The 25,317-nt window shown below is 36.2% G+C and overlaps 1 protein-coding gene across 11 annotated transcripts in view; it reads right to left on the reverse strand.

Annotated features, from left to right (window-relative positions):
* Positions 1-25,317, reverse strand: part of SUPT3H (SPT3 homolog, SAGA and STAGA complex component) — a 530,131-nt gene that overhangs the window by 88,948 nt on the left and 415,866 nt on the right. For all 11 annotated transcript variants that reach the window (XR_005367772.1, XR_005367773.1, XR_005367774.1 and 8 more), the window contains 4 exons: positions 15,391-15,466; positions 9,985-10,097; positions 9,108-9,215; positions 4,457-4,624 (listed from right to left, as the gene is read on the reverse strand). Coding sequence is in view for 8 of the 11 variants with exons in the window: in XM_038554227.1 (XP_038410155.1) it covers positions 4,457-4,624; positions 9,108-9,215; positions 9,985-10,097; positions 15,391-15,466 (465 nt within the window). In the remaining 3 variants the exon portion in view is untranslated. The remainder of the gene's footprint in view (positions 1-4,456; positions 4,625-9,107; positions 9,216-9,984; positions 10,098-15,390; positions 15,467-25,317) is intronic.

A 25,317-nucleotide genomic window follows, 5' to 3' on the forward strand; every position in this document is an offset into this window, starting at 1 on the left:
GACACACAGCTGATATATAGAGGCTTAATTATTTTATGTAGAATAAACTGTACCATGTTACCACCATAGTGGAAGTTTCTAGGGAGTAAAAATGAAAACACAGCAAGAGTCTGAATGTAGAAAGATTTGGAGGAATAAACAGAGAAATAACTAATAGCTTTAAAGTGGGACATTATTCTGATGTCACTGATTTTGAATTTATAAGAATTCAGATATGAACTAAGCTAATACTTAATTTACTCAGGAAATCTTTGCTATAAAACAACTCTAATGTAATAGCTTTCAACAAGATTAGGAGAGAAATGTTTAAATATTTATGAGAAAAAAATATATGTCTTTGAGATTCTTAAATTTTTTATGTATGTAGGCATAATTATATCAGGTTAATTACAACTTTTTCTTATATACTTAGTAAAGCAAGTCCACTGAAGAGGTCTTTTAGGTAATACTTTGTTATCCTAGTTTTAGTTACTGAGTGAGCTGGAGCACTATAGCTAAAATTATTTAAAACTACTTCACATTAGGAGTTCCTTATACTTCAAATTTCCCCCCAATAAATAAGCACTGAGTTCTGTTGTTTTATAAATGGAAGAGGAACCCAGATATGAAGCTAAACCTAAAATTTGCTTACTACCATTATAAAATTATATCTTGGAATGGCTCTACTACTTGTAATGGCAAATGGTTCTCTGAGTTTTAGATAATAGTATCAATTTAGATGAATTATAAAAAACAAGAACATGGAAGTGATAGAGACTGATCAAAACCAGGCAGATACTGGAAAGGGGAGTGCCTATATTTAGAATAAGAGAATAGAAAAAAAAAAAAAAAGAAGAAGAAGAAGAAGAGAATGGCAGTGTCTTCAGTTTCCTGTTTTTACTTTTTTGGTATAATGGCAGGCCCTACTCAGTATAGTTCACATATGACCTTAGAGACTTTAAGAAATATAGGCCAGAGTTAAGGGCACCCAAAGTAGGTACAAAGTCAGGAAGGAAATACCAAAAAAGGGCAAAATCAAAGAAGGAAAGCCCCAAATTCAGCATACAAACTTTACCCAAATCTATTTGTCTGTGGTACTGAATCCAAGAAATCCAGTTAAAGCTAAGTGAACTGAGGAGAGATTCTGGCTGCCGTCAATGAAGAGGAGTTTGAGTTTGTGTAGAATAGCAAAGCGCCTGCCTAACTCACATACCCACATCACTACCACTATTAACACCAACAATTCTTCACGGGAATATAACAGAACACAAAATCTCTAGCACTTATTACTCATGATGCCCAGGATATAACTGAAAATTACTAGACATGCAACAATGTATGAAATTGACGAAGAAGAACTGAGAGAGGAGGCATTATTTTGGTCTCCACTGAGTCTCAAAGAAAGTTTGAGTTACACTCAATGGAGAATAAAATAACCCAGATATTAACTGATCAATGTGGGATTTTAAAGTAGCTGTTATAATTATACTCAAGAATATAAAAGAAAATAAACCTGCAATAAATGACAAATAAAAAAACCAGATAAAAACTAAAAAGAAATCAAGGGGAAATTATAAAACTATAAAATAAAGTATCACAAAGAGAATTATTTGATGGGTAAAACAGATTGGAGCTGACAGTTGAGTCTGGAACATAAAGACACAGCAAGAGAATATATCCAACCTAAAGAACAGAGAGAAAAGATTGATAGAAAAATTAAATAGGCACCTGTGGAGCAATATCAAAGTAACTAACAAATATGAACTTAGGATCTCTGAAATGGAGAAGAGACAGTGAATGAAGCAGAAAAAAAAAATCTCAAGAAGTAATTGCTGAAAATTTCCCCCAAATGGTTAAAGACACAAACAAATATTCAAGAAGCTCAATGAACCCTATGCAGGACACATACAAAGAAAACCATGTCTGTGTGTGGATAGCATGTCAAACTGCTGAAAAACAAAAATAAAATACAATCATGAAAGCATCCAGAAAGAAATAACACATTACAAACACAGAAACAATAATACAAACTACTGACATATGATTAAAACAATGGATGCCAGAAAACAGTAGAATGATATCATTAAAGTACTGAATTCTATATCCAGTGAAAATATATTCTAAAAATGGAAAAGGATATTTTCAGAAATATGAAAACTAAGAGAAACCATCACCAGCCAACCTGCTCCATAAAAATGCTAAAATAAAATTTAGTAGAACAAAATAGGAAAATAATACCAGAAGTAAGTCTGAGGATAACAAAGAGAGACAGAGACAAGGAAAAAGAAAGAGAAAAATGAAGAATAGTGGGAATGGTAAATGTTACTGTTTTTTTTTTTCTTAGTTTCATTGAAATACATTCAATTATTTAAGGCATAAGTAGTATTATATATTATAGTTTATAACATGAAGATGTAAGATGTATAACACTATAGCATAAATATTTACTTATATAAATATATTTATATTTATGTATTATGTATTATATGTATTATGTGATTTGTGTGTGTGTGTATATATATATATATATATATATATATATATATATATATAAAGTCTTATAAGAGTCTCAAACTTTTTTTAAAGATTTTATTTATTTATCCATGACACACACACACACACACACACACACACACACACACACAAAGGCAGAAACACAGGTAGAGGGAGAAGCAGGCTCCATGCAGGGAGCCCAACATGGGACTTGATCTCCAGTCTCCAGGATCAGGCCCTGGGCCAAAGGTGGCACTAAATCACTGAGCCACCCGGGCTGCCCAAGAGTCTCAAATTTTATGTATGTAGTACAACACTGAAAATTTAAGGATATATTGTAATCGTTAGCATAACCACTGAAAAAATGATGCAAAGAGGTATCACTAAGAAACGAGTAAATGAATTAAAATAAGTTTCTTAAAGAGTACATAACCCAAAATAAGACAAGAAAAACTGAGAATCAAAAATAGAACAAGCAAAAAATAAATAGCAAAATAGTTGACCTATATCTAACCATGTCAATAAATATGTTGAATTTCCAGGAAATGCAAACTCACTTGAGTCACTATTAGATATCCATTAGAATGGTTAAAAATAAAAACAATGATAATACCAAACCTGAGGAACGTGTGAAACAACTGGAAGCCTCATGTACTGCAGGTGGAAGTATAATGACACAAACATTTTTGGGGGAAATAAAGTCTTCTACTGAAGAGTTTCTTTAAAAACCAAACTGAGTTTCTTAAAAAACAAATCCAGGAACACCTGGATGGCTCAGCAGTTGAGTGCCTGCCTTTGGCATAGGGCGTGATCTTGGAGTCCCGGGATCGAGTCCCACATCAGGCTCTGTGCATGGAGCCTGCTTCTCCCTCTGCTTGTGTCTCTGCCTCTCTCTCCCTCTGTGTCTTTCATGAATAAATAAATAAAATCTTTAAAAAATAAAAATAAATTAAAAAAATAAAAACCAAACACATATTCTGTGACTCAGTAATTTCATTCTTAGCTATTAATCTAAGAGAAATGAAGGCATATCTCAAAAACTGAAAACAGCTTAGGTGTCCACCAAAATAAGAATAAATACATTGATATATTCATACACAACACATTACTCAGCATTAAGCAGGAATAAATTAAACACTTACATTGAAAAACAAATTTCAAAAACAATCCTGAGTGAAAGAAATTTCACTCAAAACAGTATATATACTACATTTTCTTTATATGATGTTCTAGGATGGGAAAAACTAATTTATGATGAAAGAATCAGGACAATGATTGCCTTTCTGTGGTGGCAGGAACTGACTGGGAAGAGGCATAGAGGAATGTTCTGAACTGATGATAATGTTTTATATCTTGAGAAGGGTTTAGAAAATGATAGGTTTATACATTTGTCAATACTCATCAAATGGTATGCTTAACAAATGAGTAGTTCACAGTGTATACCTTACAAAAAAAAAAGAGAACCATAAACAAATTATATACATAATGAAGTGTTAAGCCATGAAGTGTACATTTAGTATATCTTTGAAATTTAGCAAAAAAAAAAAAAAAAAGGATGAATTGACAGATGGACAAAAGAATAATTAGATAAATAGATATAATAAATGTAAATACATAAATATGTAGGTAATACAGTAAATGTAGTATTATAATGTTCACTGTGGAATCTAGATGGCAGATATATGATGTTAAATATAGAATTCTAATATTTTTGTATGTTTGAATATTTTTATAATAAAATATTAGAAAAAAATCAGTATCTTGCTTTATCCAGAAGAAAGCTATTTAAAAAAGTCTAAGTAGAAGTCATTAAGTATGGTAAAGCATAAATTGGCTATTTCTAAAAATTCAAACTATGAGAAAAATAGACTATACTTTCCATATCTCTGAAGCAAATTCAACTTTATCCACTCTGCACTGAAAAACAAACAAACAAACAAAAACAACAACAACAAAAACGGAAAAAAAAAAAAAGATCACTGACCTTTTTTCTTTTCCTTTGTTTGGTTTTAGCTGAGTCTTGTCCAGCACTCCCATTCCCCAGGGATCCTGATGCAGTTTTCCCTGAGTGCTGTGATCCAGCTGATGGAGCTGTTGGTGTAGGAGGAGGTGTGTTCTCAGGAGATTCTGGGTAGGACTTCATGCAAGACCCCTGCCCAAAGAGATGTGCTTTTGAAATTGAGTGACCAGGAATTTCACTAATATTCAATTTTGTGTAATATCTCCTGAATTCAATACTTTTTGAAGCTTACAAATATCAGATACTATTTATTATCCAGTCCACAGAAATGATACTTCATCTTGCCCCTATTGGTCTAAATATGTTAATTTTTAATCTCTCTAATCATTTAGATAAAATCAGGATTTCACAGATACAGCCTCTCAAATTTCTGCTGATTTTGCTAGACAGAGATTTCTACTTGCAAGTTTTGTTACATGTCTCAAAAGGCACCTCTGAATTCCCTCCCCAAACTGGGTGCCATCCATTATTTGTATCAGTGGGAATCACTTTCTACCAGTGACTCAAACTCAGTGCCTGAGGGTCACTATGGATACCTCCAGCACCTTCCATTTCTAGTTCCTTCCGTCTTTCATAATATCCCTCATTTCTATCTGGTTTCTTTTTTCTTTTTTTAAAATTTTTTTATTGGAGTTCATTTTGCCAATATATCTGGTTTCTTTGACTATGACTTCAAGTCTGTTCTCTTTCATGGAGATGCACTTCAAATATTTGAGGACTACTACCTTTCTCAGCCTCTTTTCTTTTATAGGTCAAACTACCTCAAATTCCTTCAACCACTTCCTATGAGACATGATTTCATGTTCTTTCACCTTCTAATTACTCTCCTTTAGACATTCTCTACTGTGTCAATATCCATCCTCTAGGACGGTGCCTAAACACAAGGCAAAAAAAGTTTTCTTATCAGTAACATCACAATATTGGTTCCTAAGGAATTTACAGGTTAATAAAAGTCTGTAAGTATTTTTCATATATGGTATTACTAATCCACATTTTCCTTATCCTACCAACTATACTAAACCATATTATGTTAGTCTACATTTCTCTATAATGTATTTATATTTAAATAATTATGCTAAACTTTGTAAAATGTTTGGCTGAAATACACATATTGGCTTCAAAAGTATATCTTGTCTATTGGTCTGTTGAGAATTGTATTATTTATTTAAAATAAGACATGAACAAGTTTAATGGAAGCTGTTGAAAAAAATATTGGAACTCTGCACTATCTTTGCAATGGTTCTATAAATCTAAAAATGATTTTAAAATAAAAAGGTTTTTAAAGAAATAAAAGTATTTCTTTGATTTGCCTGCCTAGGAACATTATCAAACAAGAGGAATAAGCCTAATTTGGCATGAGTGATTCTTAGGAAAAAAAGATAACTCTAAGAGATCACTGCTTCCTGTGCATAAACCATATGTTAGAAAAAAATATAAAAATTAACTTCAACTGGGGTGCCTGGGGGGCATAGTTGGTTAAGTATCCGACTCTTGGTTTTAGCTCAGATGGTGATCTTAGGGTCCTGGGATTGAGCCCTGTGTTGGGCTCCATGCCCAGTGTGGAGTCTGCTTGGGATTCTCTTTCCCTGTCCCTCTGCCCCTCCCTCCCACAAAATAAATAAGTAAATAAATAAATCTTTAAATAAATTAACTTCAGTTAATATTAAAACTACCAATCTGAGAACCCAAGCTGAACTAGCTTGGTTCTTCATATGTTTAGTATTCAAAAATGATAGTCCTTAAAAGAGAATGTATTATGTATTAACTCCATGCCTCGAGAGCTCCCAATTCCCATCCGTTGTATGTAGGACCCCCCTTTGGATCTTCTCAAAACACTATTTGAACTCAACACCCTTTAGCAGCCAAGAAACCTTCCACTCTTCCTTAACTCTAAGGGCCTAATGCTCAATTTTCTAATCTGACCCCTCTCCCCACCATGAATCCTTTGCTTGAATATTTTAATGAGAGTTTTGTTTCTCCCACGTACAGTTACAGCTATGCTGCCTCTGAGGACTAGAGCCTTTTCTCCACTTTTACCATCTCCATCAAAGTTCTATTCTCCCTGAACACAAGCTTCCTCTCCCAGGTTCTTTGCAGTTAGTTTGTTTTTACCTCTATGCTTCTGGTCTATGCCACTCATCTAGAAATTAGCATATATGCTATCTTGAATTCTCTGTTTGCTTGTTCTTTCTTTCTTTCCTTTTGAGGGAGGGAGGGGGGGAGGGAGGGAGGAGGGGGAGGAGGAGGGGGGGAGGAGGGGGAGGGATGGGGGAGGGTAGGGAAGGAGGAAGGAAGGAAAGGATGAGGGAAGGAAGGAGGAGGAGGGGAGGGCGGGAGGGGAGGGGGGGAGGATGGGAGGGAGGAGGGAGGGAGGGAGGGAGGGGGGAGGGAGAAGGGAAGGAAGGAAGGAAGGAAGGAAGGAAGGGGGGAGAGGAGGGAGGAGGGGGGAGGGAGGAGGGAGGGAGGAGGGCGGGAGGGAGGGAGGGAGGGAGGGGGAGGAAGGAAGGAAGGAAGGAAGGAAGGCAGGAAGGAAGGAAGGAAGGAAGGGGAGGGAGAGGGAGGGACGGGAGGAGAAGGGAGCTTAGGCGGAAGTGCAGTCTTCCGTCATTTACTGCCTGCCTCCGTACTGTCTTCCTTAAGCCTTCTTCTTTCTTCTTTCCATTTCTTTCTTTCTTTCTTTCTTTCTTTCTTTCTTTCTTTCCTTGATTTTTACAGAACGTTCTATGTCTCTGAATACAGACCTGGTAAGTCTTCAGAGTCCCCCTTTTTTCCCAATCTGGTAAAGCCCTTAGAGCAGGCCCTTGATGTTGGCTACTAGGTTTGTAATGTTGATGAGTAAGATTACTACTTTAGAGTGGCCATTCTCTGTGTTTTGTCAGGTAATAAAGGGCAGAAAGATTTCCAGTCCCTCTGAATGTTCATTTTGATCGCCAGTCGCACAGGGGGAGAGGTGTCTGGAAGGCCAGAGAAACGTTTGAGGCTTTACTAACATATTTAGTCGGGATGCTTTCCGACACTCCTGCTCCTGCCTCCCAGAGAGCCTGGGAAACTCAGCACACACAGGCCATTTTTCTTAACTGCTGGGTAGCTGGGAGCAGCAGCTGTGGTTGCTGAGCAGTTGCCCAGGGCAGCTTGGCCACCCTGGAGAACCAAGAAAGAAGGGAAATAAAGAGTTTTCCTAGCCATGCAAGCAATCCCTTGAATGTTGAGGGAAAACTAGGCTTGTTATGTTCACTGTAAATTTCTTCAATTAGAAATGTTACAACAAATTTGTCTGATGTTAATGAAAAGCATACTTATACGCATATTCATAAAGTGAACATGTACCAAAGATATTTTTAAAGGGTGTTCTTTGACATTGTAATTTGGGTTTGTAACATAAAGAAAACAAAGTGTTTAATCAACTGGGTAAGCTTTAGGGACTTCTAAAGTATGATGACTGATAATGATGTATGATCTTTTCTAAGAAAAAAAATGGATTTTTAATGGGCATAAACATTTTAATTTCTACTTGGATTCCAAGCCAATCTGATTCTCCAAGGGGCACAAAGAGATGTTAAACTTTGGCTTGAAATAAGATATATTGGTTTATATCTTTATATATTTTCTAAGTACCCTAGAGCAGAGATACTTACTTGGGGTCTGTCAGGTTCACAGATTGCTTAGATTCATAGAATGATTTCAGAGGGTCTACAAACACCCTGAAATTCTGTACAAAGTCTGTATGTAAGTATGCTTATGGAGACAGGGTTTATAGTTTTTGTCAGATTCTCATAAGGGCTTAGACATTTTCAAGTTACACATTTCACCCAACTGGAGCCAAAGTTCACTTAACAATTATACAGGTAGATATTAACCTAACCTCCTTGCTGCCTTCTCTATGGTTATTAGACTGAATTACATGAAATTGTTATTTATGCCAGTAAAAAGGGTCAAATATCAGCAAATTTATTGAATAGATGAAACTACATTTCTCGGTTGTAGGCACATGCTGCTCACAGAGAAATTTTCTTATACTACAAATGGTACAGAGTTATTGCACGACGCTTTAAAGTTGGCAAGATGACTTTATAACCCTCGTAGGTGGAGATCCCAGCCACACAAACTGGTCACAAAGGATGTGATCCTCACATGATAGGGCCTGGGTGAATATGGAGAATAAATGGGGCCATGCTTCTTTAAATAATGTTTAGAGATAGGTCAAGAACTGGAAATACAATTATTAATAAATGTCAGGAGTTATTAGGACAGGAATAATAATGATTCTCTTGTCTTTGAGGCACAAAGAAATAAAGAACTATTCTCTAATTGTTCAGTTGCCCAAATCAGTTGTTCACTTCCCATGGAAAAGAGGCGTGCTCCAACTATCCCTCTTTTACTGAAGGGCTGGGGACTAAGAAAGGCAAGAAAAAGGTGAAAAAATAATTGTATTAAGTGGATTGTTAAGACCGGGAACAGAGGAGGTACTCGGTAACTGTTTGAATGTTTAGTGTGTTAAGATTTCTGATTAAAGGCTATACATTCCTACATCATCTTTTTCAAAGAACTACTAATGTAAACACTAGACACATGAAAAATCCATAGAGGTGTCAAAGATAGATTTTTTGCTACTTACCTCAGCAGAGTTGTGATACTGAATGAAGGTTGCAGAAATGGCATGGCTAAAGGGGTCTCCTGCCTTGGTTACCATGTCCTGCCTCACAAGAAGAGCAAGGTCCACTAACTAGAAGATCAGAATAATAAAAATAAAATCACATAGCTGGAAATAATCAATCACCAATGTCAACTGAAGTGGCAAAACTAAAAGCTATATATTCCAAATGTTGTTGGTAATACAGTCTGCTAAAAATCTGTATTGTGGACGTGAGCATATGCTTTCATTGATAAGTGGTCCTACCTATGAATATAAACAATGTATTCTGACTTTCTAGGAGAAAGCTTCTCAAACTTTGTTTAATAATCACTAGGGAAGTGTTTCAAAATACAGATTTCTGTGCTCTAAACACTGAGATTCTAATTCTATATTTTAAACAAGAAGCAAGGAGAAGCTGATGTTTGTGGTCAGAGAACCATGTTTTGAGAAGCTGTCAGAGAGCAGTGATTCTAGATTCAGGTTTTGGCAAGCACTCATTAGATTGTACATACCTTTCTAGATATGTAGATAGATTTAAAATCTAGATTTCAAAGCTCAAAATTAATCTCTAAACAAGGCAGATGGATGTGTACTTAGAATTCAATGTTGAGATGGGGTTCCATTTCTGGTTAGGATAAAGTTACAAGCAAGAATCATGTTTACCCTAACATCCACCAAGGCTTAAGATACAAAGAAACAAAACTGAACTAAATTTCAGAAAATGATTATAATGTCATAAGATAAAACTCATGGCTGTTCTCATCCCAGGTAGAGTGGCAGGTGGAGGAACTTTGATCATGAACAGGGATAAGAAGAAAGCAGTCATGTGGCCTGCTATTACAGATACTAGAATTCTTACCTGTGCCACGGTTTCATATGCTAGATATGCTAAAATTTCCATTGCGACAACATTGGGTTTTATCTCCATACTGCTGCAGTCCAACCAGTCTCGAAATTTGGAGGCTTTTTTGGCTAGCCATCAAAAAAACAAATATGGAAAACTTAGTTTTTGAAGTGTTTTAATACTGCATATTACTATTGCAAAATCAAAGATACATTTCTTAAAAATTGCGTTTGAAAAACAATGCGTATAAAACACCACGTTTTTGAAATTTTGTTATCGTTGAGATATTCAAGCCCCAAGACATTCCTTATGCATTTGGGTCTTTGATTTTGTTATTTGCTACATAACACAGTATACTAAATGACTTAATATTTAGCACTTCTCGCAGTGTCAGAATAAGCTATGACTAGCCATAGCTTATGTTTTAACAATAGTAAGAGGGGTTACTTGATATAGCTTTACCTTATTCTTGTGGAAAGAAATTCCTGCAAGAAAAAACCCATGATGGAGAAAGAATACAGAGAAATTGATTTTGCAATACATTTCAAAATTGTCTGTTACTAGAATAGGTTCAAAGTCACACATTTAACACCAATAAAAAATAAATTTATTATTAAAAAAAAAGTCACACATTTAGAATACAGTAGAAAAAACTTAAGCTTGCAATTACATTTTCCTGACTACAAAGATGTCCAAATTCCTAAGACTGACTCTCAAAACCCTTCAGATTGATTTCAACCTGTCTGTGTATTATTTCCTACTGAAATGCTACCTGGCCTTGAGTCTAGCCCTCTCTCTGTTCACCAGTGCTCCTTTCCCTCCATGGAATGCCATCCCATCTCTCTTCATTCACATGAATCCTGCTAGTACCGTGTACTTCCCCACACTAGTCATTTACTGAATTCTTATATCATCAGATATCCTTTCACATCTGCTTATGACTTATCGAACCATATTAGAAGATTTTTGTGGGCAAACACCATGCATCATGTCTCTCTGCATACCTAACAGTACCAAGTGTGTGTGGAACCATCTGGTAAATATCTCTTAATTGCCACAGTGCTAAACAGAGTTTAACCTGATGCAGAACCTTTATTAGACATTGCTAATTTAACTAGTAATCTACAGGGAAGAGACTGATGGTTAAGATTTTATCATATCTATGACATAATTTTTTAAAAATCCACTGATTATTCTTTTGGTTAATCTGGTCCTACGGATCTATTAAAACATGTAAAGTCACTCAAAGCATGATGTTTCAATCCTTACAGATACAGTTTTCATAGATTCTGTGTATAGAAGAGTTTTTTTTTCAATAAATCACAGAAGACTTGAAGCCTTGCTATCGAAGTACATGTCCAAAGCTGTCAACTATGGCAGAATTATGATAATCCTCTTGAAGCTATCTCCCTAACGTAATCTTCCCATATTCTCTGACATGCAACATTCCATCTAACTAGTAAGCTGCAATAGCTCACAAACACTTGTTTAACATCTGTGGAATACTTCTGAAGTCAAAGTTAACAGGCAGCAATTTGGCAAGTCAATAAAATGTACCTTAGTTACTTCTCCCTTTGACAGGTTGTTAAGAACACAGAAACAGGTATTTTGTGACTATGCTCTAAACAATTTATTTTCAAAGAGAGGAGGATAGATAGTTCTTAGTATTCAACTTAAGCAACAGAATTGGTAGCTCCCTCACTAGATGTTAAGCACTGAGAATGCATGGATAAGGATCATGTGTCTACCACTGTATCCCCCAGCACCTACATACTTCATGCAATATACTCTTGATATACTGAGAAGAGTGGTAAAGGTGAAGGGCATCAGTAGTCTCACAACAAATATTTCTAGAAAAAAAAGGAACAAATGACAGATGCTTCTTTAATAAAAAAGGTAGGGTGTCGGGCAACCTGGGTGGCTCAGCGGTTTGGCGCCTGCCTTCAGCTCAGGGCGTGATCCTGGAGACCCGGGATCGAGTCCCGTGTTGGGCTCCCTGCATGGAGCCTGCTTCTCCCTCTGCCTGTGTCTCTGCCTCTCTCTCTCTCTGTGTCTCTCTGTCTCTCATGAATAAATAAAATCTTTAAAAAAATAAAAATAAATAAAAAGGTAGGATGTCAAGTTTTCTGTAGCATAAAAGGTACACAGAGAGTCCCATAAAACCACTGTCGGTTACTTCTATTCCAGCAACAGGTGAACAGTCCCTGAAATAATTCCCTGTCACACCTGGAGAAGGGCTGCTTCAGAAACAGACCTTCCTACAGTATTGCTGGTTCTAGTAAGACAGGTACAGATACCCCTAGTCATAACAGTTTGTTTCCATCAAGAGGTAGGGGGCACCAGAATGCATGAATGAGTTCCTTCACCTTTACCATTCTTCTCAATATATCAGGAGTAAGGGTATCGTGGAAATTGATCAACAATTTAAATATCATCTTTAACAAAGGCCAGAAGTTCCTAAGATTATCAGCCTTTTGACACTACCTGGTTTTTCAGCTTGTGCTGGAATTAAAACAACTTTATATAATAACTTTATATAGGATGTTTAAGGTTAGTTAATTCTCATACACTTTTTTTCTTTCTCATTGTGGATCACCAGTAAAATCTAAGTTTTTCTCAATATTTTCCCATTTTCACATCCCTGCATACTATCTCACTATTTCTACCTCATTCCTCTCACCAGTCTTTCGATTCCTGATCTTTCTCTTAGGGCTCTCTGTAATGCTTATTCCACTCTGAAGAAATTCTTCAGTAACTTAATCTCTTCATAATTACTGCTATTTTGGATTAATTACAAATAATCTTTCTCAGAGGACATGGTTTTCCCTGGAGTCTTTTATAAGAAATTCCTTCTTTCTTTCCTTCTGTACATATTTATTGATCAGTCATCGACTGCCAGCCTGTTCATTTTCCCATACACCAGAGGGCCTTGGGGATTATATCTTCATTCTCTTAGTTTCTCCATAGGACAAGCAGATAGAGACTTCTTACTAACAACAGAGGCTAAAAAACAATGGTATCCTGTTTTAACAAATAACTACTAGCCCACAATTTCCTACCCAACTAAACTACCATTTAAATATGAGGGCAAAATAAAGCATTTTTAAGACAAAAATGAGTACTTTAAGCACTTAAAGAGCCTTAAGAAAAACAAAATTAGGCTGACAAGGCATGTTTACTGATTACCAACTTTAAAAAATTAAGTCAAGCACGAATATTAAAAAAATTAAGGATAGCAACTAAATAATAGAAATAGAATATACACTACACAAACTGGTTGAGGAAAAATGGAATGAAGAAAATCCAATTAATCCAACAGAATAATGAAAAGGAGGAGGAAAAGCAAAAAAAAACCAGTACAGTAAATTTAAAATACAAAGACAGCATATATAAACCCAATGTATTGTAATAAAATTGTAAATTGAAGTAATTAAACACACATTAATTAAAATCTTCAATTAAAATACACAAAGACTCTCAGATTGACTAAAAAGAAAATCTATATATTTGTTTACAAAATCCACATACAAAACAAAAGACTGAAAGGCTTGGAAAAAGATTTACCAATTTATAACTAAATTTAAGCTTTGTGAATTAATATGAATATCAGATTTTAAGAGACTTTATGGGAAATGACTATCTAACTTACATAATTATAAAAACAAGACTGGTGAATTTGATCAGTATTCCAATTCTGCAACTTACCTTCAGTCTATAAAAGTCATAGACCTGTAACTTTTAAAATGCACCAGTAGTCCCAATCAGTGAATGCTATGATCAAATATTTAAGAAGACACATACAGCTGAATCACAATTCCTATATCCTGGTAATTTATCAGAAGGGGAGAAATGAAAAGAGCCTAACGTTCTGACCGGTGTGGGTTATTAGTTCTGAATTTGCTGACCCACTTGGATTAAGCATTCCCAGCCACCGTATTTTGGCATATAAAACAGATTCTTCCACTAGGGTTTCATAATGAAGCACCTGTGGGCATCATACAAAGAAATATTTTTAAATGCCCAAATCCCTCTTCTTTAAAAAAAGTAAGAATATACTGCTTAAACCACAACTATTTTCTATAGAAAGGGAAAGCATTCATTTTTAATTTATTATACTTTATTATTGAGTTCTAAACAAATGTGACTTTCAAACACAAGATGTATAAGGACATGTCAGTGGCTATATGTTTTAGTGTGAAATAGCACTTCTGTTCCTTTAAGTGAATTAAATTTAAAATATGATTTTAAAAAATAGTTCAATAACACTAAATGTTACTTCATAAACTGGAGATTTATACTTATAAAAGACTTGAATGCCATTTTTAAACCTAAAAATTACAATACAAAAACCTCTCATTTGCTGAAATTGCCATGATCTGAAGTGTCATTTACTTAATGCTTCACAGATGTATGATGCCAAATTGTTAGTCAGACTGCAAAGTATATTTAGTTAGGAAAAAAAGCTTCCAAAACATGTTTTCCTATATTTTACTGACATTTACATGGGGCACTATTTGAAATGTGTCATTTATTTGCACTTTATGATCTATAATGAAGCTCTCATTTTCTGTTTTCCAAATCAAATACATTGTTATTATGACCACAGGACAGTTTTTCCATTTAAAGACACCATTGTGTCTATAATTCCTCAGACCAGGGTCATGTGTTTCTCCGTCAGATTTTTACTGGACTTTTCATCACACTTACTCTTTGACCTTTCCCCTGAGAGGCTTAGTCATCACTGAACTGTTGCGGTAAAGATGTCTGCTACACAATTGAGCCCACTATTTATCATGAGCCTGTACTTTTAGTAAGCCTGTGTGCAGTGATGGGACAGTACTAATTTTATCACTAGGTTACCAGTGTTACAAGAGCATAGACTAAAGGATTTGGATAACACTGAATGCTTGTCACAGTAGGAGGTTACAGACAAAAATGGAAGAGACTATTGGTACTTTTCTTTGTGGTCATATGAGTATGCATAAATAAACGGAATGCTTGGTATTTATTAATATTAGGGGCTTTTGAATGTCCTGACTGTACAACTAGAGTCCATTATGGGCCAAGTACAATTAGCAATAGTAGTGTAAACAAGATGAAGAAACTGGAAAATAAATTAAAATGAGAATGTTAAAGAAAATGGATTTTTTTGGACCAAAAGTAAAGTGAATAATTAACATGGGCCTCTGTGTATTGCTTTAAAACCCTTTAAAACCTCTTTAGACTAATTACAAAACAGTGAATGGGGTAAAATCTTTTATAGAGTCCCCTACAATGCAGGGGCTGTTTCTATAACAGTTATAACTATGCATATATTAAATTCACCAGTTTCTAAGGAATGGAGATTGTGTCATAGTATAGTATATCTGTAACACATGATCTCTTAAAGATATAATGAAGCAAAATTAAACATTTACTTACAGAAACTTAATTGTCGACTTTCACAGAATTCTGCATATTGAGCTGAATCCATAATTCGAGTCTGTCTTTCTGCTCTCTAACAGATAAAGACACACAAACAATCTTTCAGAGCAAGTAGACCATTATATATGTCTTCTTGGCTAAAATGTAGAATTGAAATTCCATTTCTTCCTTCCTGCCTTTAAATAAACAGTGTTATACTACCGTAAATATCATGATACTTAAAATTATGATAAGTTACAGTAGTTTTGAAGCTTGTGTTTTTGGAAGTAAAGTTTAAAATGCCATTTTCTTCTCCTCTGTTATTGTCATTATATTGAAAAAGCTAAAGGATTTTATGTCTTATATTGTGTACTTTTAAATTTTCTCAATTGTATCATCCTTTTAAAGAAAAACTTTGAGGTCATAACAACAAACAGAAAACCTGTTAATCATTATTGCCCATGTGTAGCCTTAAAGCTGAGGATTTTCAGTGTTAAAATTGGAGTCAATGAATGGAATACATATATTTTCCCTCAGAACATGGAGCCAGAGCTAACAAATCCATATTTTAAATTGCAAAGAAAATAAAGAAAAAGGTAAACACAACACAAAACCTTTAATCTGAGTCCAGGTATGATTCACAGTTTGGTACAGTTTCATTCGTGGGTTTTTGATTCAGTATAGCAGATGTTTGCTGCTTCATTGTCCCACAAGAGGTAGGATAATTATAATTCACCCATAGTTCGGTGGGAAAGAATATGACCGCTTCCGCTTCCTTGGCAAGGGAAGCATTTTGAAATGAGACAGGCTGGTACTTCTTGGAATGAGATTCTGGCCAGTAAAGGAAAAAATTCCCTGAGATTTTAATTTTTTTTCTGCTTTGGAAGGACTTTCAGTAAGTTTTCTTTATCACAGTTGGAGTACATAAGTACCACTTCTAACGTCTGGTTATTTTTATATTTTTTTAAACTGAAATTATTCTTTCTTCATTTGTTTGATTTGGGTAGTGGTCAGCTTAATTCCGATGATACCTCTGTTGATGGAATGAGTAATGGTACACTAGCTGCTGCTCAATGTAAGAAAGATAGATGGGGTGGTGGGAGTTAAGGTAAAATTTACTAACTCTGCGGTTCCTTCTAAGACCACTGACTATTTTTTCCCTTGCTTCTCTTCTTCTACTCCATTGCTTCTTCTTTCCTTCCTAATCTCCTCCTCACTCCATACACACAAACATGCATATGTGTTGACATAAACCCATACTTCTTTATTTACCCTCTAGGCTCAAATATCCTTTTTGAACATGCATTAGTAAGTATCACACACATATGCAAATTATGTAACACATGCATATAGTGCATAAGGATCCTTTTGTGCATATATCTGAAACATCGTGTTTCTTACGAGTATATTATTGGGTGAATTTTTATATACTTAGAAGTACTTTTTTTTAAAAAAATTTATTTATTTATTTTAGGGGAGAAGGGGAGAAGGAGAGGGAGAGAGAGAATTCCAAGCAGACTCCCCACTCAGCATGGAGGCTGATGGAGGGCTCTATCTCACAACCCTGAGATCATGACCTGAGCTGAAACCAAGAGTCAGATACTTAACTGACTGCACTACTCAGGAGCCCCTGCTTAGAAGTATTTTTTGATATGTGGATGCATTATTTTAGTTTTGTTCTTTTTTTTAGTGCATCTGATACGTGACTAAGTGTATGCCAATGGACAATAGGAAGTAAGGGAGAATTTTGAACACAAATCAGTTACTGATGTGTTTATTTTAAAAAGTTCTAAGGCTAACAACGCATCATTAATGTCTGTGTTTGAGTGCATCAGGAAGCTCTCAGATTTTAATTTCTAGCTCCTAGAATTTCTGACACATGGTAAATAAACAATGACCTCTGTGGAATAAACAAATGCTAACATTTTAGTCTATAATCAGGGCAAATGACCATCATCACCATGATGCGGCTAGTCCTTGATAATTTATTCATTCTTATAGGTCTTCTCTGGTGCTCTGCAGAGGTAGCCTTATCCATCCAACACATGCTAAACAGAAAGGACTCTGATAAATATTGAAAAAGAAAATTCCTAATGGGAGTCTTAACACTAACTTTCCTTTCACCAAGTTGGACAATCAATATTTGGTTTCTGTACACATGCTTACGTGGTTGATGTATCTGAATAGGTATTTCTGGAAATTAAAGTTAGGAAAACTTATCCTAATAGGTTCAGGCTGCCAGGGTTGTCAGTTTATCAAGTGAGGCATTTAGCTAGATGGGAAATCTTGAACCACATGTAAAAGATACCTTGAAGGACTTTCAATTATTATAGTTAGCTTCATTCCTTTCAGACACCCAATTCACTATCATTTTTTTCTTCATCAAGCATCTTAGTTTGATTTCAATACCTCTAGCATTGAAGCAGTGGAGCCCCATGAAGCTGGCTTTAGGCATGTGCCAAAAGCCACTGACCAAGTGTCCAGCATAGAGTACACACTCAATGAAGAGCAGTTGACTTAATAGCAAAGATGTACAGGCACTACAAAACCACAGCATGTCAGGGCACCTGGGTGGCTCAGTCAGTTGAGTGTCTGACTCTCAGGGTTGTGAGATCCAGCCCCCGGTAGGGTTCCTGCTGAGTGTGGAGCCTGCTTAAATTTCTCTCTCTCTCCCTCTCCCTCCGCCCTTCCCCTGCATGTGCATGCTCTCTCTCTTTTTTTTTTTTTAAATTAAAACCACAGCATATCAGAGTTAGAGAATGACTTAAAGTTCATCTTGTTCAAACCCCTTCATTTCCTTATCCAAGGAAATTGAGGTTCAGAGAGAGAAATGATTTGCCAAACGTGATCACATTAGCACTGAAGGCCAGGGCTCTCAATTCCCAAGCCAGCCTATTTTCATTATAAGAAGCTGTCTTCGACCTACAGTAAAATTCTCACTCCAATATTTTTCTTTGTAATCCTTAAAGTCTATACATTCCCTTACTAAACTGTATCATGTGGCCACTGTAATTAATGTACTCAAAGTGTTCAAGACCAAATAAAATTAAGTAAGGTCCTGGGTCAGCAAAGAAGGCACAACCTGGGGATAATTAAGTAATAAGTGTTCCAACTGGAATGTACCTGATAGTGCACAAGTGTGCTGCAGACGCATCACAGGTGTGAAAACATACTCCCCCCACCCTCTCCCCCCCGCCCTCACCGACCTTGTCCAATTACCTTGGTGTGGCATAAAAATATCATTTTCTATGTGTGCCATGATATAAAATAGGTTGGGAAGCAATTGTACTAATACCAACGTCCTTGTATATTACACAATACAGTGCACGTGTACTATTCACAGCATGGTCAAGGGCGCTCAAAATGAAGTCAGAGACACCGACTGGCAGTCAAGGATGCTGCAGATGATTCAGCCTTATGAAAGGGTCCAAATCACTCGGTATCTGATTTTATTATCTCTAGTGTGTACACTATCATCTTAAAATTGAGAAAGGCAGTAAATAGCTGTCATAGGCTATGTGTTCTTTAAAGAGGGTAACTATGTTTTCCTTTTCCCTCAGTTCCTTCTGAGGTTTTCCAGGCTGAGTGTTGGCCAATGCTTAGCTTGGATTTACCTGGGCCCCAGTAAATGTTGCTGGCTTGCTGAACGGGCAGATGGAGGGAGGGATGGATGGATGGAGGCAAAAGAAATGTATATAAATCCTTGCTGTCTGATCTAAAATCAGGAACTGTAATGTTTCTGATCAAGTTGTCCAAATTCCAGAGACAGTAGGCAGCTTTTTAAAGACAAATTCCCATAAAAAAAAAAAAAAAGTCAAGACATTGGCCAACTATTAAATAACCTGGCTCCTATTTTCTCTATTGTTCTAATTCTACTTTCCTTTTTGTCACGATTCAGATCACCGATTCCAAACCACACTGAAATGTGCACTGACAGTCCTTTTCTATTCCTGGTACTGTAGGAAATCTCTGGAAAAGTTGCAAGGGGGAAATGATAAGCCTTATAGAACAGCATGATCAGAGCAACAATGACTATTCTTTTCAGAGAGCAGCACAATAACCTTTAAAAGAAACAGTTTTTTTTTTTTAAAGAAACAGTTTTAATAGCTCCATTTTATAGCTGAGGACACTGAGATTTTAGAGAAGTAAAAAAAAAAAAAATTTAGAAACATATAGTTAATAAAGAGGCCAAGCTAGCAAGTAAAGCTTGGGTCCTGAATGACCTATTCTGAGGTATATCACTGAATAATCATGGCAGGTTAATCATAACTTTTATTCATGCTGGATATTCTCAAATTACACAATGTTCTCCTGATCTCAGACTGCCAGATGAATGTAAGGTCATCTCTGGATTAGTCATGCTCTTGTATCTGCAAGTCCAATTTGTTTTCTGCTTAATCTGTCAGTCCTACCCACTCTTTTTTTTTTCTTTAGGCACTAACGCTGCTCTTGAAAACTCATAAAAACATGATATGTATGCAGAGGCTTTTTAAAAAATTAAACCTTACTACTATTAGGACACTACAAAGTATTATCATACAGGGGCATACCTGGAAGGATCACTTTTGGAAGAACCATTCCCAAGATTTTCCAAGCACCCAACAGTATTTCAAAATTTCATAGGAATGGCTTTTTAAAAAGGTAAGAGAGAACAGTTCTACTAATAGTCATTCATCTCACGACCAAGAGGTTGCAGCTTTTTCTGGTTATTGTAAAACAAACTCAGAAGGCAGAATTACACGCCAGATGAACTCATCTTCTGGGGTCCTACCTAAATGAAAACAGGGAAGCAGATATCTCAACAGATGCAGTACCTAGAATAATTCGTTTGAGACCTTGAACTCAACAGACTCCTAGTATAGATTTGTTAATGTAAATGTTCAGTGAAAAGGTTTCATTTCAATTAACATGAAACTGCCTATGTCTTGGAAAACCACTTCCAGTAGTGACAATCACCATTTGCCCCTGTCTATACCACTTTGAGGCATGAGGCTGGATTACTTATGCAGCATACAGTTTCACTTAAATTCTCCACATGCTTTCACTGAAGCACACGTAAAGGTTAGAGAAACTATGTGCTAGTATACCTCTTGGCAGCTTCTCAAGACACATGACATTTATCTTTCTCCAAAAATACAGAATCACAGAACATAACTTTTAAACCAAGATGAAAGTTTATCTGTCTCACTTCTACTCTGGATTTAAAAAAAAAAAAATCTTACTTTGATTACTCTTAGAAGTCTCATGATGGAAATGCAAAGTTCTTTCTACATGAAAAAGGCAAAATGCCAACAGGAATCTACCAACTACCTCTTGTTAAATAGGAATTGGTTGCTGAACTTGAAAACCTCAAATGGATCGGTTGGCAGCAGCATTCAGCAATGTGAAAACATGTAAATGATGGGATGTTTATACACATTCATGTATGTTGTGGTTCATCTGCAGGATGATACTAGTAGATCAGTAAACACCACAGAATGCTAAAGAAATCTAGAAACCGTACCTCCAACTCACTGGAGATAAAGAAGCTGGAGTTCAGAAAGGTGAAAGGGTTTAGCTGGATTGTTGCAAGTCAACCTGCAAGTACCCAGTTGAGTCCTCATTCTGCTTGCCCATCAGTTTGTAATTTAGTGGATTCTCCTACCCAAGAGTCCAAGAGTCCAGTGAGTCTCCCTTAAGCCATCTGGTACATCTTCCTTGCCTTTGCCCCTCACTGCAAGGCTCACCAATATGGGCCTGGCATCCTGAAGCTGGTTCCTTCCAAATATTTTAACTCTACCAACCCATCTTGGTACCACAACTTATAAACCTAAATAAATGGCTCTCAGCTGATCACTGCATCAAATTCAAGCTCAAATGTTTGGCTTCCAAATGCAGCCACAATCTGGCTCATTTTATATAGGAAAGAGCTAGTCTCACTAAAACCTAACGTCTTCTGTGCTTTACTCATGTCACCCTTTGTCACATCTGCCATGTTGCTGCGCCATGTCCCTCCCCCATGACTGTATTCACCATCTCCCCCTCTTTCAGCGGTATTTAACTCCTTCCCTTTCAGCAGAGGTACCACCTCCTCTGGAAAGTTTTCTCTGAGGATCCCAGGTCACACTGACTTCTCTTCTGAAATATCTGTTCTTCTAGATAGATTATACCCCTGTACTTTTCTATATGTTCTACTTTTGTTTCCCTTCAAAGGTTGTAGCTATGAGCATGTATTATTAACCAAAAAAGGCAAGTTGAGAACTGGAATATTTGTATCTTAATCCCATTTATGATTAAAACACACACACGCATGTGCAAATCTCTAGAAGCACATACACTATTTTAATAGTATTTACCTCTGGTGCTAGCATTACAGGGAGCTTTTAGTTTTTCAGTTACACATTTCAGTGATGTTTTAACTTGTTCTTAGATGAATTACAATAAGAAAAAATGTTTTTAAAAATAAAGAGAACTTGGGGATGCCTGGGTGGTTCAGCAGTTTAGCTCCTGCCTTCTGCCCAGGGTGTGATCCTGGAGTCCCGGGATCGAGTACCGCATCAGACTCCTTGCATGGAGCCTGCTTCTCCCTCTGCCTGTGTCTCTGCCTCTCTCTCTCTGTGTCTCTCATGAATAAAATCTTAAAAAAAAATAAATAAATAAAGAGAACTTAGGGTTGCCCGGGTGGCTCAGTTGGTTAAGTGGCTGCCTTGGCTCAGGTCATGATCTCGGGGTCCTGGGAAAGAGCCCTGTGTCTTGCTTCCTCTCTAGCAGGGAGTCTGCTCCTCCCCCTCCTTGTGCACACACACTCATGCTCTCTCTCAAATAAATAAGTAAAATCCTTACAAAAAGAGAGAATTTAAAAGTAAAGAAATTCCTCTTGAGTTAACTTTGCTTGACATACAGGAGGTCATTAAACAGATGTCCACACACAAAGATAATCAAAGCTGCTCCTCAAAAGGCAGAAAATCACAGAGAAACAGCATAGGTTTGGCTATCTATTCTCAGACAATGAGAGAGTGTGAGCAAGAGAGGGAGAAATGAGAATGTTACTGCATTATTTAGGGAGCCAAGTCAATCCTGATTGTCTCTTAATTATACAACTAAATAAAAATATAATATATATTCTATTTCATAGCCTAAAAAATAAAGCTTTTCATTGGTGCTAATTTGTCCTCCCAGCATGATAGTCATAATACATCAATTTTGTGTGTCCAAGAAATTAAGAATATATTACAGTAATCATGGGAAGTTTCCTAAAGAAGTAGTTACAGACTCTAGGAGAACATTCAAGGGATTTAAAGGGAATTTTGGGCTAAAAATAAGTGAGTAATTCCCAGCAAGTACAAAGCATCAGTGATTGAGAAATACACAAAAAGATATTTGTGATAGTAGTTCATAACAGAGTTGTTTCAAAATATAAATTTTTTTTGGGGGGGTCTATACTCTATGGGTTTAGATATATTAATTAATATGACTGTAGAAGTTTTTTTATACATATATTCTAAACTATCAAGAATGAGCATGAATTGGTTACCTAAGGAAAATATAGTTGTTACTTAAATAACACATTTAAAATTGGTTCAATGTCTATAAAATGTTTTAAATATGAATTTACTAAGCTTGTAGTGGAGAATATTACACACAATAAATTATTTCCTGTCCTGGGAAAAAATGTGCGCTCTCTAAGAAAAGTATAATTTTTTTCCTGGTAATCTAGTACACACAACCACACAATTCCATGTCTACTTGTAAATCCTCATGCAGTGTTAGCACTAATTTTTACTAATGTTTCCCTGAAACTGTAAACATGCTCTGTAGTAACTAAGTTGGCAAATAACAAAAAAAGCTATGTGAGCTTCTGCCCAAACTAGTTCCTTAAAGTAATAGAAGACTGACCTCTTTTTTTTATTTTCCTGATTGAGGATGCTGTAACCCCTTTTTTTGTGGCTTTTATTTGGCTGCATATCCAAAAGTGAATGCACTAAATTAATACATGTAAGCTCTTTAGGTATTCTGAATAACATTCCTAAACATTCTCATTGGTTTATGTAATATCCAGATGAGTCGACATGGCTTTAGAGTCTAGCAAATATAGAAGGATACAGTTAAATATTTTGGTTATTTAGGATAAAATTTTATAACACTGCCTGGAAAATATGCATACAAAGCCACTATTGCACAAAATGTAGTCCATATTTTCTCTTTAACCTTGAGTTAGAGCTGAAGACCTTTCAATTTTCATTTAGCAAGATCAAATTCTCAAGCAGTCCTGGCTTCACTTACATAGTGGGAAAGTCTGGCACCTTTAAAATAAAATCCTACAGAGGAGGAAGCTTGTCAGTGCAACATGGCTCTCATTATCCTCTTCAAGGATAGATGGAACTCTAACAGAACAAGGGAGTGCCTGCTTATAATCTCCCTTTGTTCCTACTATATATCTAAGTTTCTTCTATAAGGATTTTAGTTTTGCATGTAAAAATAAAAATTATTTTATATTACTTCATCAATTTATTCCAAGTTCCATCAGCTCTACCTTTAAAATATATCTGGAATAAACCACATTTCATCACCTTCCACCTTTGCTGCTACTACTCTGGTTCAAGGCATCGTGATCATCTCTACTGTGGATTACTGCAATAATCTCCTAGTGGGTCTTCCTGCTTCCACTCTTCCTTCCCGACTCCTGCCAGTCCATTTATCACATAACAGCCAGAGTGATCCTTTAAAAGATGAAAATCAGGTAATGCCATTTTTGGTAAAAACTTCCAATGGTTTCTCATCACGCATAGAATAAAAGTCAAAATTCTCAGAATGGCCTATAAATCTCTACACAGTCTTATTCCCTATTACCTCTCCGGTCTCATTTCCTAGTACTCCCTCCTTAGTTACTCCACATCCCAGCCACATAGGCCTTCCTGATGTTTCTCAAAAATGCCAAACACATTCCCAACCCAGAGTCTTTGCATTTGCTACACCCATGTCCTATCTTCACGCCACATCACTGTGGCTTGCTCACTCACTTTCCTCAGGTCTCTGTTTAAAGGTCACCTTATCAGAGAAGCTGTCTATAATCAACTTTATATAAAATAGCAGCTTCCCGCAGGGTATTCTCTATTACTCTGCTTCATCTTTCTTCATAACTCTTATTATCATCTGCCACAATAATGTGTTTGTTTATTGTCCATTTCTTCCCAACTAGAATGCAAAGCTACTCAATGGCGGAGACTATGTCTCTTTTTTTCACTGCTAAATCCTCAAAGAGCTGGACACATGGTAGGTGTTTCATAAACACCAGCAAAATTCAATATATATTTATATTCATTCTACATTCTGTAGTAGAAAAGTTAATACCTCTAAGGCAGGGCTTCTCAGCCTTGGCACTACTGACATTTTGGGCTGAATGATTGTGTGTTGTGGGGACTGTCCTGTACACTGTAGGATGTTTAGTGAATTCCTGACCTTTATCTAGTGTCTAGTAGGTATTACCAGTATTTCCTGGGTTGTGAAAACCAAAAGGTCTCCAAATATTGTCAAATATTCCCTAGAGGGCAAAATGACACCCAATTAAGAACCACTACTTTCAGGGGCAGGGGAAGACCACTGGTTGACTCACTACTATGTGTCAGGTGCCATGGTTGACCCTTTACATCATCTCTTTTAATTCTTTCAATAATCTCAAGGGGCAGATACAATTATTTTAAAAATGAAGAATCTATGGCTCAGATGTTAAGTAACTTGTCTAAGGCTGCTGAACAAATAAGGTTACTGCAATCTCAAACCAAGTTTGTCTTACTCCAAAGCGCTCTCTCTCTCTTTTTTTTTTTATTATGAACCCTAATAAATAAAATGGCTAAAAGTAGAGACACTTTGGTAGAGGTGAAGGAAGCTGATTTAGAGTTCTCCGATTTTGTTTCTCCTCTGAAAGGTATTCCTCAGTGAAACATCAAAAATTGCAGAACAGAATTT

Source organism: Canis lupus, chromosome 12 (genome assembly GCF_011100685.1).
Source record: "Canis lupus familiaris isolate Mischka breed German Shepherd chromosome 12, alternate assembly UU_Cfam_GSD_1.0, whole genome shotgun sequence".
In the NCBI taxonomy this organism is placed as follows: Eukaryota; Metazoa; Chordata; class Mammalia; order Carnivora; family Canidae; genus Canis; species Canis lupus.